Here is a 24,992-nt window from a genome sequence, read left to right on the forward strand (position 1 = left end):
CGTTCCATCACACAAATTATTGTGATTTTAACTTTTGAAAGGGGTCAAATTCATCACAAGTATTTAGAGGCAAAGGCTTTGTTAGGTGTTTGATTATTCACTGGCTGTTAGCTGAAAGCCAGAACATTGGGAGAAATGTCCTCTTTAACCAGGTCACTAGTGTTGCAGCAGTGGAGAGTTGTTGAACATCCATCACTGGGAGAGTCATCCATCCATCAGCGCTGCACCACAGCGTCTCAGCCAATACTCTGGCTCTGCCATATCAGAGGAGCGCAGGGCCACTACCTTAGCCCGTCTTTCATGTCCTGACCCCCATTTGTCAAAGCAGCCCAGGGAGAGCAAGAGCAGTGTTTCAAGGGGTTGAAGCTCGGCCCGCTCTCTACAGCCTCCTCTGTATGAGTGCTGCCCCGCAGCGCCCAGCATCTCCACCTGACCTTGTGGCTCCGCAGAGCGTCACTCCAGCACACTCAGCCAACTGCACCGGCACACAGGTCACTGCACTTAGGAGATAGAAAAATGACTTGATACAGTGGTTTTTTTTTTTTGGTTTTTTTTTGGCCCCTACTCATTAGCCTAGCTCCCTTCGCCCTGCACTTGCCCAGTCTTGTACACAAGAGAAATCTGCCACCACTTGTTTCTTTTTTTTTCTTTATCTGTCATTTCTGAAATAACTACCTGCTCTTCTTTGCATGTCTCAGCTGCACAGACCAAGCCTGGTGAGATTGATTGCAATAGCAGGCAAAAAAGAGAGAATATGACAAGATAGATGTGTAAATTATCACTGTGATGGAGGCAATGATGCAGTCCCAGCACCTTCTGTTTTCTCTCTTCTCCCTGAGAGGAGGGAGGGATAGAGGTGGGACAAGGGGAAGGGAGTGAGGAGGAGGAGGTGGTGAAGAGCAGGATACTTTTTTAGTTATTGGGTAGCTGCTGATTGGGTGAATGACTGGTCCCTCTGTCACCATCTGGATGTGTGTGTGGTGCCGGGGTCCCTGGTGACCCCCTGTCTGTCCTGTTTTGTCAGGAGACGGGCCCCCATGGCTGATCCCCATCTGCGTTCCCTGGCTGGACTCACTGTCACTGATAACATGGCGCTTTTATGCTTCAGCATTGCCCCTACCCTCAACATGCCCTATTAACATGGGGGCCTGCCAGCTTCCCCTACCGGTGATGCAAAGAGAGGTGTGAGCACATCCACATGGGACAGGGAGAGACGTGTGAACACTCCCATCTTACACCTTACCTGCCTCTCTATCTAATCTCGGGCGATTACACCGGTGGCTTTAAAACCAAGTGTGTTTACTCACTCGGTGGCACCTGTTCTAGACGGCTCTATTCTCAGTTATCATGACCTCCAAAAGTGAATGTGTACCCAGACACACAGAGCTGACACATTTAAAAGAGCCAAGATAATCTCTATTCTTCTCTTCAGGGGCGTGCTGTCTCTTTCAGATTGACTTTTATCTTAATGTCATTACATTTTCTTAACCGTTTTCATTTATTGTTCCATAATGTGGGCGTTGTGAAGCCCTTGAGACTGTGATTAAGGATTATACAAACAAACTTGACTTGACTGGACCACCTTACATCTATTGAGAACACTCTTGTTAATGATATTTGCTTATTGAATTGATTTTCTATCTGAGATGTTCAAACTTCAGGATGCTGCATTCAGCTGTCATGCTCCTCCATTGTTTTATTGAAGGAGAAATGCCTGAAATGAGAAAGTTACCGAGTTGACTCAACAATCTGTTGTATGGATTGTGGCTGGGTTTAAACTCGGTCATAAAATTCTGCAGCTATTTTAGCTGGTTGTAAATGTAAGTTTCTGTGTTAGTTTAAGTTCTATAGCAGAGTTTGACTCTCCTATCAGTTTCACCAGTCCTCTGCCCAGCCTCCGTAGTCTCCAGACCTCTTGCTGGCTCCAGACCTTCTACTAAGAACCTGTCAGGTACAGACGCTCTGGAGTGTGTCTGACTGGACAGCTGGCAAAGCACTGGGCACCCTCACTAGGCCTTGTGCCACAGCCACACTAGCTCCGCAGGTTGGAGGGGGGCGTTGGAGAGTGGCTGGAAGCCAAAGTCATGGTGACAGAGGGCCATTGTGTCCCAACTCCACTGTTGGCGGTGGCACCCTGTCAGTGATCAGGCCAGTGTCAGGGGGGACAGAGCAGTGTTTAGGGCAAGCAAGCACAACAACCTTGGAGGTCAGCTGGAGGAGCATGCTCACAGGCTCTCTGTCACACACATGCACAAGGCACACACACATACAGAAATGCACATACACACCCTTGTGGCTTAGGAGGGAGGGAATTGGAGGGGAGTGGTGGCTTGCTCAGTGAGAGAAAAGAGAGAGGGAGCTTGGGACGGCCTGCTACAGCCGCCAGCCGGCCCCTCCTCTGGGAACACACAGAGCCTAATGAGTTTGATAGTCTGCTGAGCTCCATAAATCATGCCATGCAAAACATTTCTCCTCTCTGAATAAAAGCATTTATCACCCTCTGTTTATTCACTCACTCTCACAAGATTGATTGGCTCCCAGCAGCCTGCTGAGCAATCAGCCGTGCCGATTCCTCTATTTTTCCCCCTCGGTCTTCTTCCTTGCGTTTATTTATTTATTTTTCTTTTCTCTGTCTTTCAGTGGGGAAACTTCGGAAGGAGTGGATGAGAGAGGCCATCTCTAATGTGGGCATGGGGATGCTCAAGTCTGTCAAGGAATACGTGGATCCCAAGAATATCTTTGGCAACAGGAATCTCCTCTAATTTCCTGGTCTTTTCCATCTTTCTCACCTTTTCTAAAAGCATCTCTTGTGCATTTGGATTAATGGTTACTAAATGTGAATTTAAAACAGACAGAGATCTTGTCTTTTTTTTGTCAAAGTGTCATTTGGTGCCATTTATTGATTCACCCAAACTTACCACTTTTCTTTTACATAATATTGCACTTAATATGCTGTAACAATCAGTGTCATTCTTTTTGAAGCTCATGTTTGCCATTGCGTCATGGCCTCAGTATGTCATCGGAGGTGAAATGGTCAGAATATGGAGGTTCAGATGGATCCTCCTACAGTCAATGTTTACTGTAGGTCTTTTCTGTCTCTGTGTATTAATGCTCTATGGTTATGACCTCCACACACTGGACATGATGCAACATTACCTTGATATTGTCATGTTTGCTTAATGTTAACGGTTTCCTAAAAAAGAAAATCCTTGCCAACTTGATTAACTTTTTATTTTTTATGTTTTGTTTTTTTGTGGAATCGCGTGTTGTTTCTTCTTCTTCTTCTGTGTATGGCACTACTTTAGCAGTAAGTTCTAGATGAATGCGCTTTCTAAAGCTCCGTGCCTTTCTAAAGCTATATCTGCCTTTCCCGTCTCCTACCCACTTCACCGGTGTACATCGAGTCTCTGTGAACCTAAAATGTTTCATGCCATGTTTTTTCCACCCTAAATATCAGTGTCCTCCCTTATACATATATATCCATGCCCTCATGCCTTTTTTGTTTTACTGACCTATTGCCACAAGAGATATATATTTTTTCTGGACTGTGTGTGTGCCTCTACTGAAAAAGGTACCTTGTTGTACTAAAGCCCCCTCCCCCTCTCTCCCCCAAAACCTTGATAAAAAATCTGTCTGAGTGAGAAGAATATGGCAACAAATAGACAAATTCCATGTATATTTAGTTTTTGTATTGAAAGCTTTTACCTTGCATGGTTTGTTACCGAGAAAGTTTAGCGGACAAAAGCCATCGTGTTTAGATCATGCCTGCTTAAGTGTGACCACGTTTGCAAAGACCTTTGGATCCCGGTGCTCATGTTGTACCAAAGACTCAACACACAACCTATTCATCACGACCTATACAGAACATGCAAACATACTGTATCTCTATGTTTGTACATGCTCTATATATAAGTACCACCTTCACACACACATTTAGTAATACATGCACAGCTAAATTGTATTTTTTTAAATCAGCATATGCAAAGACACCCTCTTGAGATCTGTAAAATATATTGATATTTGTGACTGTTACTGTAACTATTACATGTACTAAAACTTTCTATTAGTTGATGTTGCTCATTTTCAAGGCACTGTATTGAATTCTTTCTGCTGCATTATAATTGATGTTGCCCAGAAATTCCTCAGCACAAAAAAAAAAACTTTCCCTTGTTAGTGTACCTGTATTGTGTACGTATTTTTGGAACGGATACTTCTGTACTACGATTTGATACCAGACTTGTACCATTTGTCACTATTAACCGTCGATTTTGAAGCAAGGTTTAGCTTCTTTAAGAGAGCCATTTGTTGGGGGAACTACTTTAACACGGGCTATTTAACCTGAACTTCAGTGACATTCAACAAGAGCGCTGTGGCCCTGTCAGAACCATGGCTTCATTCCCTCTGGTCTGTGCTTCACGTTGCATTTTTTTTTTTTCTTCCTGGACCGCTGTGTCCTTTTCCTTCTCAAGTGTCTATCTTATGATTCATTCATGATATTTCCTCAAGGAAGCTCAGAGAAGGAACTGGTCTGGGACCTGCCACCTCTCATGGCATCAATCTGAACAGTTTCGTAACATTTTACCCTTGTGTCAAAAAACCTTGTGAGAGCTTGAAATCTGAATGTTATGGATGTACCTTTTGTTATTTTCCACTCCTTAATAATGTATTAACATTCAAGTACATTTTGTCAAATCTGTTTGTGCAATAAATTGAAATAAAAACATGGCAGTTGTCGATTTTCTTTTCAGCAGCGTGCGCTGTCGATTTTCTTTTCAGCAGCGTGCGCTGAAAAGCCGTTTATAATGTTTTCTGAGAAAGGAAAGAAAGAAGCTAATTCACTCTTCACCAGGAGATGGCTCAAGTCTCTCTCTCTCTCTCTCTCTCTCTCTCTCTCTCTCTCTCTGTCTCTCTCTCTCTCTCTCTCTCTCTCTCTCTCTCTCTCTCTCTCTCTCTCTCATATATATACACACACACATTTCTTAATTCAGCTTTTCCATGGTAGCTGTTACTTATATTGCCAGACTCTGCTGGAAGGGTCAACAAGAGCCTTTGTCTGCATGGAGCTAGAGAGCAGGCTTTGTTTGGTCGCCCACTCGCCCCGGAGCAAGCTCTTACTCTACCTGTGCCAAACTGAACTCAAGGTAATCCAGTACAGAGGAGTTTTAAACAGCCTGTCTTTGCTTCCTGTCAGAGGCTTTTCTACACACAGGCTCCCTTGGGAGTCATCTTCACCCACACAGCCACCCACGCACTGCTGCTGACGTCACCACCACCCATCAAAAGCAATAGAGCTCAGCCTTGCACTATGAAATACAGCTATTATGTGCCTCAGACTTTAATACTGGGGATTGCATGAATGGATGTATCCGCTATAAACTGAGCATAGAGGATTCAGGATTATTTTAAACTCTAATAGGGACTGTTTGGGATAATGTTATCTAGTATATAACAGTGTATAATATAGTGTAATGTTGGTTATTGATTCATATACTGCCAGCAAATTCCTATGAAAGTCTTTCTAATGTGGCTCTGACTTCATTGCCTGTCTATGAATTAGGATCTGACTTAAAACATGTCTATGAATGAAATGAAATGCATATGTACATGTTTCTCTGTTGAGATAGTCTCAGTGTCTGTGCGGGATCACATTTGTCCACATGAGGTCAGCACTGTACCGGGAAAACTCAATTGTGAGGAAAAATGGATCCATACACACAATCCATACACTCACCATTGTGGTGTTTCATGTATGGACAAATCAGAAGAACACGTTTAGCAGCATATTTTTATTCAGAACAGAAGTCAAAGTCAGAACAGAAACATTGCACATTTGCCGGTACATGCCTTAGGTTTCTTTCAATTTAGCCCACTTGAATAAACCATAAACAAACTATATTCCTGACAGGGAGAAGAATGAAGAAACACAAGAAGCACATTACATTGCAAAAAAGACAGTACCAAGTAGAAGTTGGCCACATTGGAAACCTAATAGAAAAATATAACAGCAATATTCATAATTCACTTAACATGATGCAATAGAATTTAAATCATGCATTTCGATGAAATAATCCGTGTTTACCAATAAAATTCAAAATACGAGGTATTTGTTGGCTCACATGTTTGCTACATCCATAGCAGTTGGTTGAATTCAATACTGCAGAAAACATGCATTTCAAATTTGTGGTCGACTTCAATTACCTCTTCAACCAAAATACAGTAGCACACAGATCCATGCCACACAATGTGCACAGTCACATTTTGAACTCCAATTAACAAAGCTACAACACAATTCATAAGTTGTACCCCAAACAAAAGTTAGAAATAATAGCTTTTGACAACATGGGCACTTCAGTAATACAAGTATCAGTGTCAGGATCTCTTTGTGTTTACTGAAATAAAAAGGGGTTACAAGTACTATTTGTGAGCTTTGAGAAAAGGCCAAATGTTGGATTTAATATAGTATTGATTTCTATAAACAGCAAGGAGTTCCTATGTAAATTAGCTTTACATTAGGTTCTATTTGGCTATGTTTCAGATATCAATTTTAAATCAATGGACAAAAGGGAGTTTTCTGCAGAAAATTCTTAGCTATGTCTGACAAACCAAAGAAAATGGCAAACTACTAATGCTAGCACTCCTTAGCAATCATTTAGAAATGTGATATTATCAGAACAAGTTTGTCAAGGCACATTTTGTGTGTGTGTCTGTGTGTGTGTGTGTGTGTGTGTACGCTCAAGTGTGTTTGTGGAGACAACAAGTGAGATCCTGCTAATAGAAAATGGGGCATAATACATTTCCATACGGATATAACTTTAATGCTCTGTGGCTAGAATGGGGTTAAGACATACTGCATTAGTTGGTATTAAATTACTGCAAACAACATGGTTCAACATGGGTTTCCATACTATGTAAGAATTTTGGGGAGGAGGCCATGCATTTTTCATTGGGATCCTAAAACAAGGCACAGGAAGGGAGGGAGCGGAGCACTGAATTTGCATTGCAAGCATTGCCACAGGTCCTGCAGTTCCTGCACCCCTTTATCCTTCAGAAACTCTACACACAGGTTACAATCCAGGGCTTACATTTTTTAAACAGCACTTGCATAATATCTTTTTTGAATTCAATAGCCTATGTACAGATTTACAAAAAATAACCCTGTTCCCCCAGACAAAATGCTAGCAACAAATAGGTACCAAGAGCAAAAAGAACCACAGCAGAGACAAACAACATTCCTCTCCAACATTCTCCATGCCTTGTTGTGAGACTGCAGATTCCTTGTAGCAAAACTGCGCAATGCCCCAGAATAGTTAGTGTTCGCTCACTGGCTGACATGTTGACACAGTGGTTTGAGTTTTCGTTCAGACATGTTGTCATCAGATGGTTTGTAGCTGCTCCGACAAGCTGGCCAAACACAGCTCTCTCAGCCTCCAGCACAGGAGAACTGAAGGACCAGAAAACCCCTAAGGTAGCGCCGCACTGAAGTCTAAAGCTCATCTCTAGTAGCAAAAGCGAGGAGCAGAGCCCAAGAACCTCTGCATGCACTGCACTGCCTATTTTGCAGGCTGCATTTAAGAGGAAAGAAGCTAACAGATCAGCTTGGAGACGGCAGCAGAAGCTAGCTAACAGGTTTGGATGGGTCACCGTCAGCATCAGCACTACAGCAAGGTGTGCTGCCAGTTTTGGCCACGGTGCAACCACTTGTTTCTGTGCTATCACCGCTGCAGGGGCTCGGGGGCGCAGACACACTCTGGCCGCGTTGTCTCTCCTTGTTCAGTTCCTCCCATTTGGCCCTGTTAGCTTGGATCATGTCAAGCATCGGCTGGAGTTTTGGATTCAACTTGACCAGAGTCTAGAGGGAGGAGGGGAGAGGGTGAGGGAGGAGGGGAGAGGGTGGGGGGGGGAGAGAGAGAGAGAGGAACAGTGAGAAAACATGAGAATGAAAAATACATATGCAATACAATGAAAAACAAACACCATTAGCATGAAAAGCAGGACATTATTCATCAAACGCACTATGGACAAGACAAATGAAACAATGCAAAGAACAGCCTACTACAACAGCAGCAACATCGCCTGATAGTTGCAGTCCCTGAAATGGCTGGTCGTTAAAGATTAGAAGCACATGTATGACTGTGATTAGTTGCCTTTGTCATTTTGCTGTGTTGAGCTATAAATGGCAGTGTAGTCACGTTGAAATACAAGCTTTCATGCGCCGTTTAATGAATTACCTCAGAGACAAGAGGATTCTGCTCCTTCTATTCTCTTAACATTGTCTATAGCTGCGCTGCATCTATTGGCTCTCCAGGAAACTCTCTGTAATTAGTTATTGTTTCATTAACCCCGTTTCATATGGAAATAGAAAATGCAGGCGGTGCTCCCACTCACAAAACAAGTGCACACTTTCATTTATTCTTACATATCTAGGTGTGGAATATGTGGCCATTTTAAAAAAAAACTCTAAATCTTTTATTCTTTAGTACCATGAAAGTTAGTGAATCACACTCCACATTCTAACATAGCACACATCGCAGCATGACGCCTCTAACTCTAATGGAAGTGCAATAGGGACATGATTTCCTTTTTTTAATTTTGGCAAAACACAACTAATCAAAGCTGCCAATTAACTGAACTGTAACTGCAGGTGGGCAATTCGAGACGCATTTATATTCCGAGGGTGCACTTGCTGACAATTAAAACACTCGTATTTGTAGGTCGTACACTAAAACAAAACTCTGTAATGTGGCGAAGTTCACAAGTCAAGACTTCCTATCCATGTTAAAAACAGCCTACTGCCCACTCATTTATGTGGAATGCATAATAATTCTTGGAGAGTGTGTTCAAGAGTGTACTGCTAATTGTAAAGCGGTTCACCTGTGATGCCTGGGAACATTAGGGCACTAAATGCATTCCCACTTCCACAATTCCAGATAAAGCCGATGCCCCTTTCCAGTCACTGAGTCAGATCGCTTTAGTTGTTAGTTATTAGTTGTTGTTTTGTGTATGTTTTTGCACACAAGTGTGTTTTTATATGTGTGCGTGTGTGTGTGTAGTGTATTGCAGTGTAGTGTGTTGACTGTGCAATGCTCAGTCTTTAAAACTGTCATCACACTGGGGTTGTGTGTGGCCTACACACAGCTGTAATTTGCACAAACTGCAACAAACCGGTCCACTGATCAGCTTAATCTTCACAAATTTGTCTAGTCTACAGGTTAACAGAGGAGGATTTTCTAAAGGAGAACGATTTTCCCCCCTTTCTCCCCGGTACGTAACCACCGTGGGACTGAGCTCTCTCATTGGTTTCCACTGCATCGCTATTCCACTGAGGTAGACTGAGAAGAAGAGAGAGAGACTTTGTCATCTGGTGGGCTTTGAAGATGGAAGGTTACATAATGGGGGATTAATATTCCACACAGTAGCGAGCCACCACCAGGAGAAGGAGATCAGCGAGATCAAGAACGAGATCTCTTCCGCCCACAGACAAAAACCCTGCCGCCTCTGAACTTCCTCTACTCTCCCCTTTCTAGTTTAATTGGCAGCAGCATGGTTGTGAGCTCCATATCTGCATTCTCAAAACATTACCATTTACATGATGCCACAGTGAGGCAGCGTGGAGACAAACCCCCACATAGAGAACACAATCCTTTGATGCTTTTCATCTGCACTGCATAGGCAATAACAATGGGGAAAGCAGAGCACAACAAAGATCAGTCTACTGGCACTAAAACTTTTGACACTGATCCTGGAATAATTCAACAGATTTGATCATCTATTAGTGATTTATATAACCCTAACCCTAACCCTATTATATGGTTAAGAATATTATGACAATAAAGGAAAGGGGGTCTTGCACGGTTTAACAGTGCAAAAGGAGAATCACCAAGTGGTATAACAATGAATTATCTTGTCCTCGACTCCTCCCACAATTCCTCATCTATTTGACTTGTTTCCTTTCATCCATCCACCTTCAGCATGCCTTATCTATCACCGGCCTTGATCTCCTCAGGAAGTCAGCCTTCTTCTGTCTCCCACACAGCCTCTGCTGCAGGGCATGGGAGGGGCAGGTGAGCCTTGACGTCACCAACTGGCATTCACACACACACACATGCACACACAATCTTTTCAGTCCCTGCTTTCTTCAGTATTGTGCAGTGAAGCCCAAAGTACAGTGTCTGACTGAAGGGCTTTAACCCGACTAACATCACGGCTCTATTCACACACCACCACTTGTTTGCCGAGCTTTCTCTCAGTCAGAAAATGAAGACTCATTCCGCTATTTGCAAACACACAGAACGCGACCTTGAAGTTATTTCAGACATTTCAATAAGAAGCATTTCTTTCTCAGCGAGGAATCTCTAGGAGGAAAGAATGTTGAATGGCTATAGATGAAATTTTCACTGCTGGCGTCAGTAGGGACAATAGCTGGGTAAGGACAGCGTCCTCTGATGTCGGAGGCAGATATGTGACGCGCGCGGCGCAGTGAAGGCCAGAGAGCCGTGAAGGTTGAGGAGCTTGAAGAGGAATTGCCAAGGATTACCTCATATAGTGGCGCGCAGATTCCATCAATCCACTCCAGCTGAAGCCCTGGCAACTCGTCCTTCCGATTTCGATCAAAGATGGCCTGAAACACAAACATTAGAATAAGCCTCATGATTCCTCCATTTTCTGTTCACACCTACACATGTGTTCACACTGGGAAAACACAGGAAAAAGGGGTGTTACATAAAATATGATAATGCTTATAATCAGGCTACGAGACAGGCTTACAGTGCAAACCGCTGGGTTTGTCAATCGGCAAGTGCGACTGCTTGGGGCAAAGAAAATTCCCCCTCTACTTTCAAGACATGCAAAGTTTATTTCAGTTATATTTTCCTTTCTGCCTCAGTCTCCTGCAGCCTGAACTTCACAGGCTCCACAGAGGCTGTGCTTCAGAGATAGTTACTGGGCTACGACTTACAAGTTGAATATTTAATTTCCAACACCCACACACAGAGTGGTAAAGGTTTGACACAAGCGGCAGACCTGAGGCTACTGCATTAGTTACTTCAGAGGGGAGGCAATGTGGCCAGGCTCGATTAGTCAACAGCCAGTAATTGCACACAGAATGCTGTGGTTTCTCCCTCTAAGAACCTGCAACACCGTTTAGCCTTCAAAGCTCCGCAATCAAACAGACCGTATTTCTTCGTCGTTTCTTCGTAGTACTTCTATTTTGGTGCCATAGCTTTGAGGACAATGTAAATACGTTCTGACAAAGACAAACATCTTTATTAAGACCAAAGTCTTTCCCTGCCATTATTTTATGTTATTTTTACTCCCAAGTGGGAAAGATAAAGAGCTAGTCAAGCCTAGTGTCTCAATACAGTAACCCAAACAATCTACTGGAATATATCATAATAATGTTCATTACCTCCTGTGGTTACTACTGGACAAACACAGAAGTCAGAGTTTGCTGTGCAACAGGAGGGTTTCTAGGAAAGACTGTTACATGGTCCAAAGTTTGCTCTAGGCACAGCGGAGAGGCAGTGAAGTCAAGCTGTCAATTCACATTTCTCACACTACCTGACACAAGCTCTCATGCTTCCTACATAGCCAGTATGTTTGGAACATAACAGCAAGCATGCACATTGATGTAAGAGGCGGTATCTTCAGCATCATCAGCTCATGAAGGTCATCACAGGTGAAACACACTGCCTAAGGCAGTGTGTTTAATCCAGTGTACTCACAGAGGGGGTGAGCTTCAGTTCAGATCTCTCTCTGTCCCCCTGCTCGAAGAACTCATTGGTCACCAACTCTGCCACCTGACCAGACACAAGATGAATGATGTTTGAAATACATTGACAGGCTTCAATATATATTTTGTAACCAAGAGAGTGACTTGTTTACCCGGCATCTCTCACCTTGCGTGATATTTCCCAAGGTTTAGTGACAGCTCCCAGATCACACGCTGTCATCAACATGGATCTGACAGGAGGTCAGACAGTCAGGGATTATTAAATGCATTTATTATGTATGTATAACAATTTCAATTAAATTCTGCATTGGTATCTATTGCAGGGTAAGCAGACAAAGAAACAGCTGCATTACCTGCACATGTCTCTATGAGCCTTCACGTTCCAGTTGTACTCTCCTTTGTTGACCAGCTCAAAGAAGGTGTTCCTGTTCCTAGAGGGAAAGACGGATAGCTGTATAAGCAGGTGTAAATAATATCAAATCCACAAGGGGGCGGTATTACCTAGAAGATTTGTCAGCAGGCAGCCTACAAACCTATTGTAAACAGTACATGGGTACCGGTTCAGTTGGAGTCAGTATGCTACATTATAAATAAGTCAGTGTGTTAGAGTCAGCCAAGCTCCGTGGACAAATCAGTTTCAGATGATTTAACAGTTTTGTAAAGTGTGTGTTTAGCAGAACGTACTCAAAGTAAAGTGTGAGGTCTGTGGCCAGAATGGACTGTTTCAGCAGCTGCATGAGGTCACCGTACTCTCTGGAGGAGAGGTTGGAGAAGATATTGTGACCCTGTGGAGACACAAGTGGAGGAGACATGATTATCAAACAGCTGACAGAATTTCAAAACATATGTAACCCCTCTAACTTCATACAGAAACCCACTTAGCACTCGAGGCAAGGCGGCCGTGGATGAATATTTAGCATGGGTAGCATCTGAAAAAAATGATCTATAGGACCAAATAAGTAACTCACTATTATCCATAATAGGTTTTGAATAATAGGTAAATGGCTTGGGCAGTGCCTTTAACACACACTAGTTTGGACACACTTGATTGAATGTAGCTACTATGTTTTTCATTATCTTAAAGCCATTTTGATCTAAAGGCTTCTGCTTAAATGATTGAAATTTGTTTCTTAGACAAATATAAATAGTGAAGTTGATGCCTGTGTATGGATTTCTTTCCAACGCCTTTGCCTTTCCATCAAGGCAAAGGGAGGCTACTTTAAAGAATCTAAAATATAAGATAGTTTTGATTTGTTTAACACTTTTTTGGTCACTGCATAATTCAATTTGAGTTATTTCACAGTTTTGATGTCTTTACTATTATTTTAAAATGTGAAAAATAGTAAAAATAAAGAAAAATGCATGTGCCCAAACTTGACTGGTATTGTATACTGTAACTCAGCCAACTATAGTTATGGTGGACTCTGGTCTCTGTAAATCAAATGAACTATTTGCTGTATCAACAACAAATGTACCTCCAACTCAATTTCGAATAAAGAAAACAATGAATTTACCTTGTGCAGCTTTGTTTAAGGGTTTTGGATACATATTGGATATATATTGGATGTAAATTAGGGATCAGTTAAAAGTACAATAAGGATAATGAGTTATAAATTCTGTTTCCCTTTGACCTTTATGTTACGATTAAGCAGTTCTCTGGCCAGATAGATCCACACAGGACTGCTTAACAGCCAGTCTATCAGCTGAGCTCCACCGCCATTACTTGCGAGATGTCAGCACATTCAGTCTCTGGGTGGAGGGATTCCTTGGATGTCACATCAGATTGAGCTGTGGAGGAGGCCAACGTGCCACTCTGCAGAGTGTGCGCTACAGTCAAAGGCAACACTGCCGTTGGCTCAATAAGATGAACCATCAAGAGATCAGAGGAGCAGCTCTTAATAAGTAAGCACCATCTCTCACTTGAAGCTCTCCTATCATTAAAACAGGCCTCTCTCCATCATATATTATACATTCATTCACCACTTAGCCACCCTCCTCTAGAGGATGGTGGGAAGGGATGGGGGGGTTTGGATGTCTATGGAGGCTAGAGGAGAAATGGAAGATGTAGAGGAAATAGGAGAGAAAAGGGATGAGACTGAGGGGATAATACAGAGCTGCGGGGATGAGGCCAGATCTTCGGGACAGAATGACCTCCGGTTTTCCCTTCCTTTCAAACGCTGAGAATCCACGTCTGCGGGTTTTCTCAGCGCGCCTTGTGAGAGACCAGCCATCGGCTCATGTGTTCCCATGAAATATTGAACCACGTAATGGCGGAGACATAAAGGACTTTCTCTCATTCGGTCTTAATTGGAGCAGATGAAGAAAGAGAGCGAGCGAAATAGGAAGCGAGGACGACGAGGGGAAGTGGAAAGGAGATAGAGGGAGGGAGTGATGTTGAGAAGTTTAAGTTTTAATTAATGGTTCCTGCAGGTTGGTGGACTGAATCGTGAGCTTTCTTTTCTCCTTGAATTAGCCACACAATTCATTTATATGCTAATGGGACAGCGGTAGTTCAACCCCAGTATCAACAGAAACCATTATGATATTCCAAGCAAACATTTGTCTGCTTACTGTGTTGTCAGCACCATGATAATGAAGCTAATGGAACCTACCCTACTAAGCCTTGTCTCAGCTGCTCCCTCAAACGTCTTTAATTACAACCTTATGCAAACCCAGTCGCCTGGTAAAATGTCTCTCTCAACCAATTACCGCCAAATCTATCGGCTCTATAATTACATTGATTTGAGGGCAGCATGAGCTATTTGTTTATACTCGTTCACCTATAGTAGATGTGAAGTCACCAGATGGTTGCAGTTAGGCACAGTGGGCACAAGGTAAGCTGTCCAAGTAGCTGCCTTCTGATCTTAGCATAATATATGGGCGATTTCATCAGCATAGGTTTGGGTTTCACCAACCTCCATAAGTGCTGTTTTTTAAGTGGGCAGTCCACTTGCTTTTAGCATTTTTTATTTATTTAGACAACTGGAAAGTAGAGAGGGAGAGGGAGTAAAGGAAAAGTTTGCTTTCGGGCCAACGGGAGCACGCATGGCTCCAGAGGCGGGACACTTTACCTCTCGACAATCTCCATAAGTATAATTGGTTTTGAAAGTGCCCAATGTGTAATTAGATGTTTTACACAAATATAACATGCAGCCATATACACATTAATGAAGCCATTATGCCTTCATGGCAACTGCATTGCAGCAGATAGTGGAACAGTGCACCTCGCTCTGCAGGATCATAACGGCGTGGTTGAAGTGGTGGTGCTCCAGCGTAGCAGAGGTCCCATAAAGCAGAGAAAGGGCTGAGCCCGTCCTGACACACACACACACACACACACACACACACACACACACACACACAGCACACAGGGATCAAGAAGAGGGATAACATAATCAGCATTCAACACAATCTGAAAAAGAAAGTCTGCCATTGAGCCCTTTTATAATTCCCTCACCAAATCACTCTGCACTCTGTCGCCGACTTATGGCTCAATAATAAAGAAGCTAGAGAGCCATAATCTAAACTGCAGCTAAAATGTAAGTGTTCAACACTGAATATCCTCATCATTCAACGTTGGGGAAAAACACACATGAGAACTAAGCTCAGTGTATTGTAACTGGGTTGCGAGGGCCAGGGTTATTATAGTTTTGAATTTTTCATTAGTTTTTATTTTTATATCTAGTTTTTGATTTTTATTTAAATTTCAGTTTAGTTTTAGTCACTTTTCAGTGAAGCTTAGTTTAGTTCTTAGTTTCAATTCCAGTTTTGATAGGGGTGGGGTTTTTTTGGATGCAAAGTACGTCATGGATGCATAAAGTAACTTGCTCACATATTAATTTATTTATTCATTCATTCATTCATTCATTCACTCATTTATTCATTCATTAATTCACTCACTCACTCGCGGTTAATCTATCTGCCCCTAGTGGCTGGTAAGAGGCACACAGGATACAGAGAATCACTGTTTGCTCTCCAAAATTGTGTAGGCTTTTCTTTGCATCTATTACACTGTGTACTTGTTAAAGGTATAATGAGAGAAGTTCAGAACAGGTATTTTGTATATGTTTGCAACAGTTATTGTGTAATACAAACAATATATTCTTTTAAAAATGTATTTACATTATTTTTTCAACACATCCTCAACTACCTTAAAGTTGGGAGCCATTGCTTTCATGCTACACAAGTGAAATGCATTAGCAGATTCAATAGCAATCTGAATTCAGACCATTTAGCTCAAAATAATCCCAAACGGGGCATTTTCTCCCAAGAGATTTCGACATGAGTAGTGATGGCGTTGGCAACACTGGCACTTCCTCTGAGAGCAAGAGGTGCTCAAGGGGTCGAACAAGGCGGTCTACAGAGAGTACCACCTTGTGGTGCAGTCAGCATTCAGCAAATATAGCCAAAATCCTCCACCAAAAATGAATTCTCTTTACCGTTTACAAGTAGACTAGTTTTTATTTTTATTTCAGTCATGACAATGTTCCTTAACACCTAGTTTTTGTCTCAGTTTTAGTTTACTATAATAACCTTGGTGTGGACAGAGAACACTAACCTCAAGAAATTCAACAGCAATTTTACCTGCTGCTCTAATTGTGCTCAGAGTCAGCAGTGTTTACAGTCTCTTCGTTAAACAGACTCTTATATAAGGCTTATGCAACTTGCTGCTTGACTCTTGCTGATCTGGGCTGGACTACTGCAGACTGCTGCAGGTGGGAAAACATACTATAAAGGATGTGTAGGAGGGAATTAGTGTGTTTATGTGTGCGTGTGTGGGAGATAGCGTAAGAGAGAGAGAGAGAGAGAGAAAACAGGAGCGCCTACTTGGCCTGAAAAGCGTTGTTGGTGCCTCGGTGGTCCAGGTCATGACACACGCAGCCGACAATGAGCGCCAGGATCTCCACCTCCGTCAGCGTCTCCTGGAAGCCCGCCGTCTGATTGGCACCAAGGATAGCAATGCCAAACGATAAAAAAACAGGCACGCACACACACTATGAGGGCCGTAACAGCATCCTTATTCTATGATGCAATGAGGACCACATTCAAATAAATTGGAAAACATTCCTGCAGCAACAATAGTATCATCCTAAAAACCACAGTATCATTGTATCTCCCTGAAAGGCCATTGGGACCGCAGTAACGCAGTCACATCGGGGAGATTTATGGCTTGGATGAATGGGTTCTAGAGGCCATGTGCTGAGTGAGTCACTATAGGTCACTGTGGGGATAGCAGCAAAGATAGCACGGCCCTCAGCCCACTCATTAAACACATGGCAGGAGAGTGGATGGGCCCAAAACAGCTTACACACTACTATTTCATTTCACTCTGCCAATAATCAATTCAGATGGGACACCATGCATTAATGCTGTGCTTGATTAAATGAACTACGCAGTGGTGTTTGTATAAGGGTGTGTGTGTGTCTGTGTGCGTGCGCATCTGTGTCTGTGCATGTATGTGTGTGTGTGTGTGTGTGTGTGTGTTGCCCTGAGGACCTGATAAAGTAAAAGGCTGCTGGGTACCGTGTGAGGTAATTCTCTGGGGTCTCTATTCAAACAAACATCACTGGTTTGGCTCTGCACAGAATCTGCTGTTGGTATAGTTAGTAAGACACAGAGTTCTAACTTGAACCTCAGTGATATGAACATAGTTCAAAGAGGAATACATTAGGACAAATAGGCAATGGAGGCAAGGGCAAGCCATATACATGCACAATTTAGTACAGTGATTCTCAAGCTTTTTCATATCAAAGACCCCTAATTTAGTGCACATTAGGGCCACGGACCCCCATCTGATGAGATCGTGCCTCTCAGACCCAAATATGAGAATATTATTATTGTTAGATATGATTTTGTCCAGAATTCCATTACTATCTGTATTGTAGGTAGAAAGATAACAGTGAAACTATGATCAAAATAGTCATTCTTCTACATTCTCTAATTGTGTTTAATGGTTAAGTTTGCAAGTCATCAATTTGCTGGGGGACCCCCTGGAACCCCCTCAAGGACCCCTGGTGGTCCCCAGACCCCACGTTGAGAACCACTGATGTAGTATTCACGTTTAATAACAGTGTATATAGTGATCTGTATTCACCGTCAGTATGGCAAACATGCACTGGCAGACGTTGAAGGCGTGTCTCCAGTTGTGGTAGAGGACCATCCGGTAGTTTTTTCTGACAGTCAGCAGCCATCTGCACAGTGTCTGAAATGAGAGCATGGGTCAGGGTCAGAGGTCGTCATCGGGATACTGTGGGAAGTGGCTACTAAAGGAACAACCAAACATGTTCCAAGGACCTGAAGATAAGGAACAGACTTCAAAACTCAGAAGTGGAGTTACTGGACAGTCGGTCAGACAGGCATTCATCTCACCTCATAGTCAATCTTGAATTTCTGCACCATCCCCAGCTCCATAAACATCCTCAGAGCCGCCGTTATCATGGCGTCCACGTCCAGAGAGAAATCATCAAAGGAGAGCTTATCGATGCCCAGCTCGCAAACAAGGGGGATGTTAGCTGCCTGTTACAGAGAGACAGGAGAAACATTGGGGGGGGGGGGATGTGAGTTCAGAGAGCAAAAGAGGAGAGAGAGGTCAGAAGATGCTGTGCCATTTTGAGATGATAGAAATATGGAAACATGCTAATTAAGTCTCTGAGGACTCATCCAGAGAGGGTTAAGATTAATGAGGGAGCTTTACCAAAGGAACTGACTGTTGTTTACTCTCTGTGCTCATTGACAAACTTAGTTGTAGTCATCAGCGGCTTTTCTTAACCATTACTCAAACACAGAAACACATAACACAGACAATGAAACATATTTACACCGAACCGACCACGTCTTCCACGTTTGATGTGGTCTAATGAGCACAAGGCCTATCTGAGCGGACACACAGGGGATTTATAGCATGTCGTTTCTGCCTCTAGTCAGCATGTATAGTATGGCCGTTTCATGCAGTCTTAACTCACATCTCAAAGCGCTCCACAAGTTGGTGTTACAGTCTCAGTGCAGCCAAACGAGTGTTTCTCCCCTTCCTCTCCTCATAAAAGCCACCAGAGCCCAACCTTGCCCTCACAAATGTTTGCCTGTCAGGTCAGCAGGTATTCTCTCTTAATTCACTGCCTTGGGTTGCGAACGGCAGCCGGGTTTGTTTGCCGCTGACATTTACAATTCGGTGGGATTCCAGTCAAGTGTATTCCATAAGGCTCCATATGTAGAGCAGTTATGAAAGAAGGGGGGAAAGGCAGGGAGCGGAGCACACAGCGCTGGATGAGGGGGCTGAGAGATCACACCAGCACACTGGAAAGCGGGGTTCCTGCTTTGTGCTAATGGCCACAGGGGAAAATCCCACACATGAAAGTGCAGGAAAATAGGTCATATCTACATTTCAGAAATGTCACGTCAATTAGGAATGTAGATATTTTCATTTCCTCAACTTTATAAATAATGCAATGAAAATGATTGCCTATTGATTGGAGTAATCCATTTCAAATACCGCAATTAGTTTATTTTCACCTGGGAATTTTCGACCCATATCTATACCTCACACGCTACTGCAGTTCTTGGGAGAAATTGGAAAATGAAGTCTGAGAGACAGGCTGTCAATTCTCTGTTACCATAGATTTTTTCTTTCCCATTTTAAGTTAATGAGTGCCAGTGTTTTAATTAGAAATAGATCTCTTAATTAAAGGGCCTATCAGCAAACCAGCTGCATTCTGAACTAAATATCCAAGATTTTTATCTCATTGTGAACCATAGTTACACTTTCTGTATCAGAAGCATACACATCTTACTCTACTTTGGTATATCAGGCTGTAATTGTTGCCTTAACACTATAACAGAATCGACATGTTATTCCTGGTCTAGGTTTACAGGTTTATATTAACAACAATGAACACTGTCTTTGTGGACACTGTGGCATTACACAGGGGGGTTTTGGGGGAGTCATGGGTATATTTTCTGGTGAAGAGCTGTTAACTCTACAGTGAACTGAAGCTCATTTACATGAAAAAGCTCAAACAAACATTATGTGAGTCAACAAACTCAGTCTTCCTTCATTATTCATGGAACAGTATTCACAAATATAAATTAAACCATACAAGATCACTGGAATAACAAGCGATTTTTTACAATGAATTGTCACTTTAATGTCTGTGTCTGTCTACTGTGTCTGTGGAGTGAAACGAACGGATTTGAGATAAATGTAATGATCTGAGCGGTAATTATCTGTTACCTTGAATTTGTCGACTTCAGTCTTGGAGCAAGTGGCATGGTAAGACAGAACCTGCAAAAAAAATAATGACAGAGTTTTTGCTCAAGGTATTTTTTCAAATCATTAAGACTTAGAGAAACAATCAGTGGGGCTCCAACAGAAGCACAACTGCAGACTACAGTTGAAAATGCAGCACATCACTACCACTGCATTTCAATGGAGTGTATCCACCAGATGAGGAAGCAGGGGTTCACACACACACACACGGCTCTATAACACTCGACAGAACAGAGATGTCAGCCCTGATTCCATCCTCGTGTTTCCCTCATTTCCTGGGAGAAATACCTTGCACAGACCTGCAGTCGCTTATTTGATCAGAAACACTCATGTTTATTCAGCGCTTCCAGGAGCAATGCATCTACATACTAGTTCATTCTATACTTCTCCCTTAAACGGCTCTATCTCTCCATTTCTTTACTTCTCCTACCCTGAAACTGAGTGGCACTAACTACTATAATGCACCTGAAAGCTCCCTACAGTAATCTAAGTACACACTGTAAAGGCTGCACAGTGCTGAATGGCTACATACTGCAGGGAAGATGAGGGATTGCTTTTCACTGCCTCTCATTAATTATCAATAAAACCTTTGTGAGAAGGTTATCTACAAAGAGAGATCAGCACTTTTTTAATACGTACACTCTTGTAGAAATATGATACTAAAAAAAGGGAGCAAAAAAAACACACAGACCCCTGAGAGGGAATAAGTAAAAGGAGGTTTTATATTAGCCATGCAGCAGTCGTTGCTTTTTGTGACTTCTGGGTAAATGTTTCAACACAGCATACAAGGGTAGTAGAAGAAGAAACTAAAATGCTATTATAACTAATGGGATAGGAGGATAGGTGGAGAGGACTGAAGGGATGAAGCTAACAGAAGATTTACACACAATCACACAATGAGACATGGATGGCAAAGAAGACGCAGGCACAAAGAAAGGAAAGAGAAAGGTAGAGTCACCTGACGTCAGTCCACCAAAACACCAAGTATTAAATTGTGTATATAAAAAAAAGTTTTGCATTTGCATCTCTGTGCATAGATCTAATAAGAGCTGATTTACATTGGAAAAAGTCACGTATTCTTTCAACATCTGATAAGAGGCAGGAAATTGAATGGGATGTTTTGTTTCTTACATCCAGAGCCACCGACTGTTTGGCCCACGACTTCTTCACCTGGTCGTACATGATGGTGTTGTTGATGCCCAAGCCGCAGAAGATCACAAACGCCTGAGGGGGGAATGAAACACACCGATCAAGCAGCGCACAAACAAAGCAAAGCTCAGCCCCAGTGATTTCCACTATACCCAAAGAAGAAAGAAGAAACCTACAAAATAAAAAGTGTGATACCTCAAAAAGACGCTGGTCTGCGTCATCAAATGGTTTCCCATCCAGCCTGTTCAGCACTTGAGCGACGCCTGTTACACAAAGTGAGTTTATCCAGACAATGAGGACTTAGCAGTAATGCTGATGGGGGTTGTCAGGCTTGATATTGGCTGGGCTCTGGTGTACCAAACCTACCCCTAATTAACAGAGGATCAAACCCACACACTCCAAGTCATTGATCAAATGCATTATTAATGTCAATAAAGGAGAGACACGCCTCCCTTTTACATAGATAGTAAATTCCACAACAGTGATGATCTTTCAATCAATTTTTTCTATCTCTATGGACTTGATGAAAAGGGCTATATAGAGTGATATTTTACATTCATTATAATGACACAAGATTGCATGAAAATGAGGGAAATGTAGCACTGGTGAAATCCAAACTATCCGGTTAATGTTGTTATCTGTGACAGGAGGTCCAGTTATTGTCCACAACACTGCTGTGGGAGTGAAGCCTTTCATTTATCTTCCCTGGTTTGGATATACAACCACAGGCTTCTCTCATCTTAGCTTATCTCCTAATTTAAAAAAAAAAGAAAAAAAAAGAGGACTTTGTCGATAAAGCTAACTGTTAACTGATAGAGAGCTGACGTTTATCGTCACAGAGAAATTATGCTAACAAGAAATTTCCCCAGAGAGTACATTACCATTTTTATGCCTCTCTAGGAGGTCAATCAAACCTGCCTAAGACACTTTTTAATTTCAACATATATATCTAGAAATCCATAGTGCTAAAACAGGATTAATCATGTACCTAAAACCATTATTCAGTCTGATTTCATTGGTTTAAAATACAATATAGGCTTGGATGCAGTCTGCCTATTGTTCCAACATGAGACACAGTTTTTAAAATACAGTTCAATACTGTACAAATGTTTGTCAGTACACTGTGTCTAAGGCAGCTCAGTCAACTCATTTAGTTAGTTGGAACTTAAAATTTACCTAGTTTTGACAGAATGGATTTATTTGTTGTAAAACAGGCCAAAAAGCATTCAGTGAACTACACAACATACTTTTACAACAACCTCCAATAGCGAAGAAGGGATCATTTCTGTTTTTCATGTGAAATTCAGATGGTTCTTTTGACCTGGGAGTAGTCAAATCACCAGGCCAAACACATTCAGAGTTTGGCTGGTAATTGCCACACAAACATCATTAAAATGTAACCATCACTATGGTTAAATGAATAGGACTTAAAGAGGCAACAGGAACATTCTTTTTTGGTTAAATCATGTTAAGTCAAGAAATGCTGATGTGAATTTCACTGACATTTGCTAATTAACTTCAAATCTGTTGAATTGTTATTGTTGTCGACACAACAGGATTTCTTGTGATAGCAGGAGAAAAGACTTTGCATGAGCTGGATTTAACCTTGGTGCATGACACAAGGATATCAGTTTTCTGATTGAATGTATCCTTGACTGGAGATTTTTTTCTGCTGCTGCTTTGTGTGTATAATGGTTTTCACTCCAGGTCCTCAGGTGCCACCCACACACAGAACATTTTTTTCTCCCCTCACTCTTTCTGTTCTCTTTTCTCTCTCCCTTCCCCGACAAATGCACTCACACCTACACAAAAAAATATGTACGTACACATGCACACAGCCGCGTGCACACACAGACACACACACACACACACACACATACACACATACACACACACACACATACCCACACACACACATACAGGTTTTAACTGACCATCTGCGGCAGCTATGCTGATCATTTTGCACTCAAACAAAACTAATGACTTCCCGCGTCAGATCTCAGTGGGCCGAGTGGAGCTGCTAGCGTTGCCTCTCCCTGCAATATCCAGCACCAACACCAGGCTAGAGATCAATGATTTATCAGAGTGTCAGAGTGGTGTTGGCCTGGGGCTGATTCAGGAACACAAAGCACACAGCCAGGAGAAGGGAACTCCTCCTCTGAGTGTGGAGTGATGGCGCAGCATGGCTCTAATCAGACACATGCAACCTCACACTCAGCTCAACATGCTGAATCTCTACAATGCAGTGGAAATGTAAAAAAAAAAAAAGCAATTTGAAAGAACCAAGTGCTACATGATGTCAGCGGTAAAAGTATTATGTTGTATTATGAACTAGAATGTGTTGGGCTGTATGTATTGTATGGTTTCTTGAATGTATTGGGCTGCCAATTTTGTCTTTTTGCCTGTTATTGTATGATTGCTTCCTATAATTCCATTTCCATGAAGTACTACAATGGAAATAAGCTTATCGGCTTTCTTGTGTTATCCTTGACAATTTCTGAAAACTGCACATTTTCCCATGCTCTGTTTCTTTTGTCTAATAAATCAAATCAAATAAATGCATCACAGATATTACACTACTCTTGTTTAAATCTCATTATCAACACATGCAAACTTCATGTTTTCTTTTGATATATATCAAAAACGTTCATCACGAAGTAAGTTCAGGAGAAGAGGAAGTCCTATATGTTGACTTACCAATGATTTGGTGGTTGCTGTTCCATATAGGAACACAAAGCACAGAGCGGATGTGGAAGCCTGAGAACTGGTCTGCCTAAAAACCAGGGGAGCGTAAATATAAGAGAAAGGTTACTGTGATTCATGCACACAGGTACAGTACATACTCTCCATCTGCATGGAAATGGTAAGCACTATACTCAGCACTATAGCCAGATTTTAGCTTTAAGTATTAAACTATGCATACTGTACATTCTATTTTCGCTACCGGAGTATTAACTATGCATATGTGCCTCACCTGTGGTGGAATAGCAATAGCAGTGTGAGAATCTATTGCTGGATTCAGTTTAAGAAACATTATGCTACAGAGACCAATCAGCAGTTGATAACATGGGAAAGTGGCACCAATGAAAACAGGGTTCATGTTGGGTATTTTATAAGGCTTATTGGGATAATTCAACCAGGAAAAAAATCCCAGTTATGTCAGTTTTAAAAGGTATCTATTGTTTCAGTGAGATTGTATCAGTGGTTACCTCAGCATCAAAGCGAGGATCCTGATAGGCATCACTAATGTTCACAGGCAGACCTGTGGATGCTACCAGCTCTGCAATACTGTTGTTGATGAGCCAGTCCGAGTACGAAGATTTCTCCATGCTGTCTTTGAAACTGGGGATACAGAGGAAGAGGAGGAAAGGATGACAGAAGGAACAGAAAGGAAGCGATAGCACTCAACCTAATTTCTCCACTTGCCTTTTCTCGGGAGACGTTCGATTCTGCAAAATCACTCTCAAACGATAACTTTATGTAAATATAAAACAAATATTTTTTGTCATAATTAAATAAATAAGAGGTTTCATTCCCTTTCATACCTTAAATGCAAGCTTGCAAAAGGCCATTGTTATTTCTCCTTGTGGACCCTCTTTTACCTTGATGTGCATTTAATGAACTTCTCATACAGTAGATATCAGTGAGCTTCTCCTGCAGCTTATGAAGTAATGAAAAGTTAATTGTCTGATTGTCTTCCTCCTCGCCAAACGCCCCCACACTCTGCCACAGAAACACCTGCATCCCTGCTCAGACTTTCCCATTCACATTCATTGCAGTAGGCTGTCATTGACTTTTTTCTTTTTTTACCTTCAAACGCAACAAGGTAAATGTTCAATGTGGTTTATTTCA

General features: G+C 42.1%; 2 protein-coding genes across 2 annotated transcripts in view; one reads left to right on the forward strand and one right to left on the reverse strand.

Moving 5' to 3' along the window:
• The window catches only part of agps (alkylglycerone phosphate synthase), a 28,786-nt gene extending 24,063 nt beyond the window's left edge, over positions 1-4,723 (forward strand). The window contains exon 20 of the mRNA XM_071531862.1: positions 2,641-4,723. Coding sequence (XP_071387963.1) covers positions 2,641-2,762 — 122 coding nt within the window. The 3' untranslated portion in view covers positions 2,763-4,723. The remainder of the gene's footprint in view (positions 1-2,640) is intronic.
• Positions 4,724-7,615: 2,892 nt separating this feature from the next.
• Positions 7,616-24,992, reverse strand: part of LOC139654723 (dual 3',5'-cyclic-AMP and -GMP phosphodiesterase 11A) — a 31,044-nt gene continuing 13,667 nt past the window's right edge. Inside the window, exons 6-20 of the mRNA XM_071531871.1 lie at positions 24,350-24,482; positions 23,838-23,913; positions 21,336-21,403; positions 21,123-21,215; positions 19,956-20,006; positions 18,098-18,244; positions 17,823-17,930; positions 16,556-16,665; positions 14,953-15,043; positions 12,413-12,513; positions 12,082-12,159; positions 11,895-11,958; positions 11,721-11,795; positions 10,535-10,618; positions 7,616-7,849 (exon numbers count right to left, since the gene is read on the reverse strand). Coding sequence (XP_071387972.1) covers positions 7,616-7,849; positions 10,535-10,618; positions 11,721-11,795; positions 11,895-11,958; positions 12,082-12,159; positions 12,413-12,513; positions 14,953-15,043; positions 16,556-16,665; positions 17,823-17,930; positions 18,098-18,244; positions 19,956-20,006; positions 21,123-21,215; positions 21,336-21,403; positions 23,838-23,913; positions 24,350-24,482 — 1,513 coding nt within the window. The remainder of the gene's footprint in view (positions 7,850-10,534; positions 10,619-11,720; positions 11,796-11,894; positions 11,959-12,081; positions 12,160-12,412; positions 12,514-14,952; positions 15,044-16,555; positions 16,666-17,822; positions 17,931-18,097; positions 18,245-19,955; positions 20,007-21,122; positions 21,216-21,335; positions 21,404-23,837; positions 23,914-24,349; positions 24,483-24,992) is intronic.

The sequence above is a fragment of the Centroberyx affinis genome, unplaced genomic scaffold (assembly GCF_046629955.1).
Source record: "Centroberyx affinis isolate AG114_WGS23_722 - 3 ecotype Tasmania unplaced genomic scaffold, CSIRO-AGI_Caff_v1 ptg002144l_1, whole genome shotgun sequence".
In the NCBI taxonomy this organism is placed as follows: domain Eukaryota; kingdom Metazoa; phylum Chordata; class Actinopteri; order Beryciformes; family Berycidae; genus Centroberyx; species Centroberyx affinis.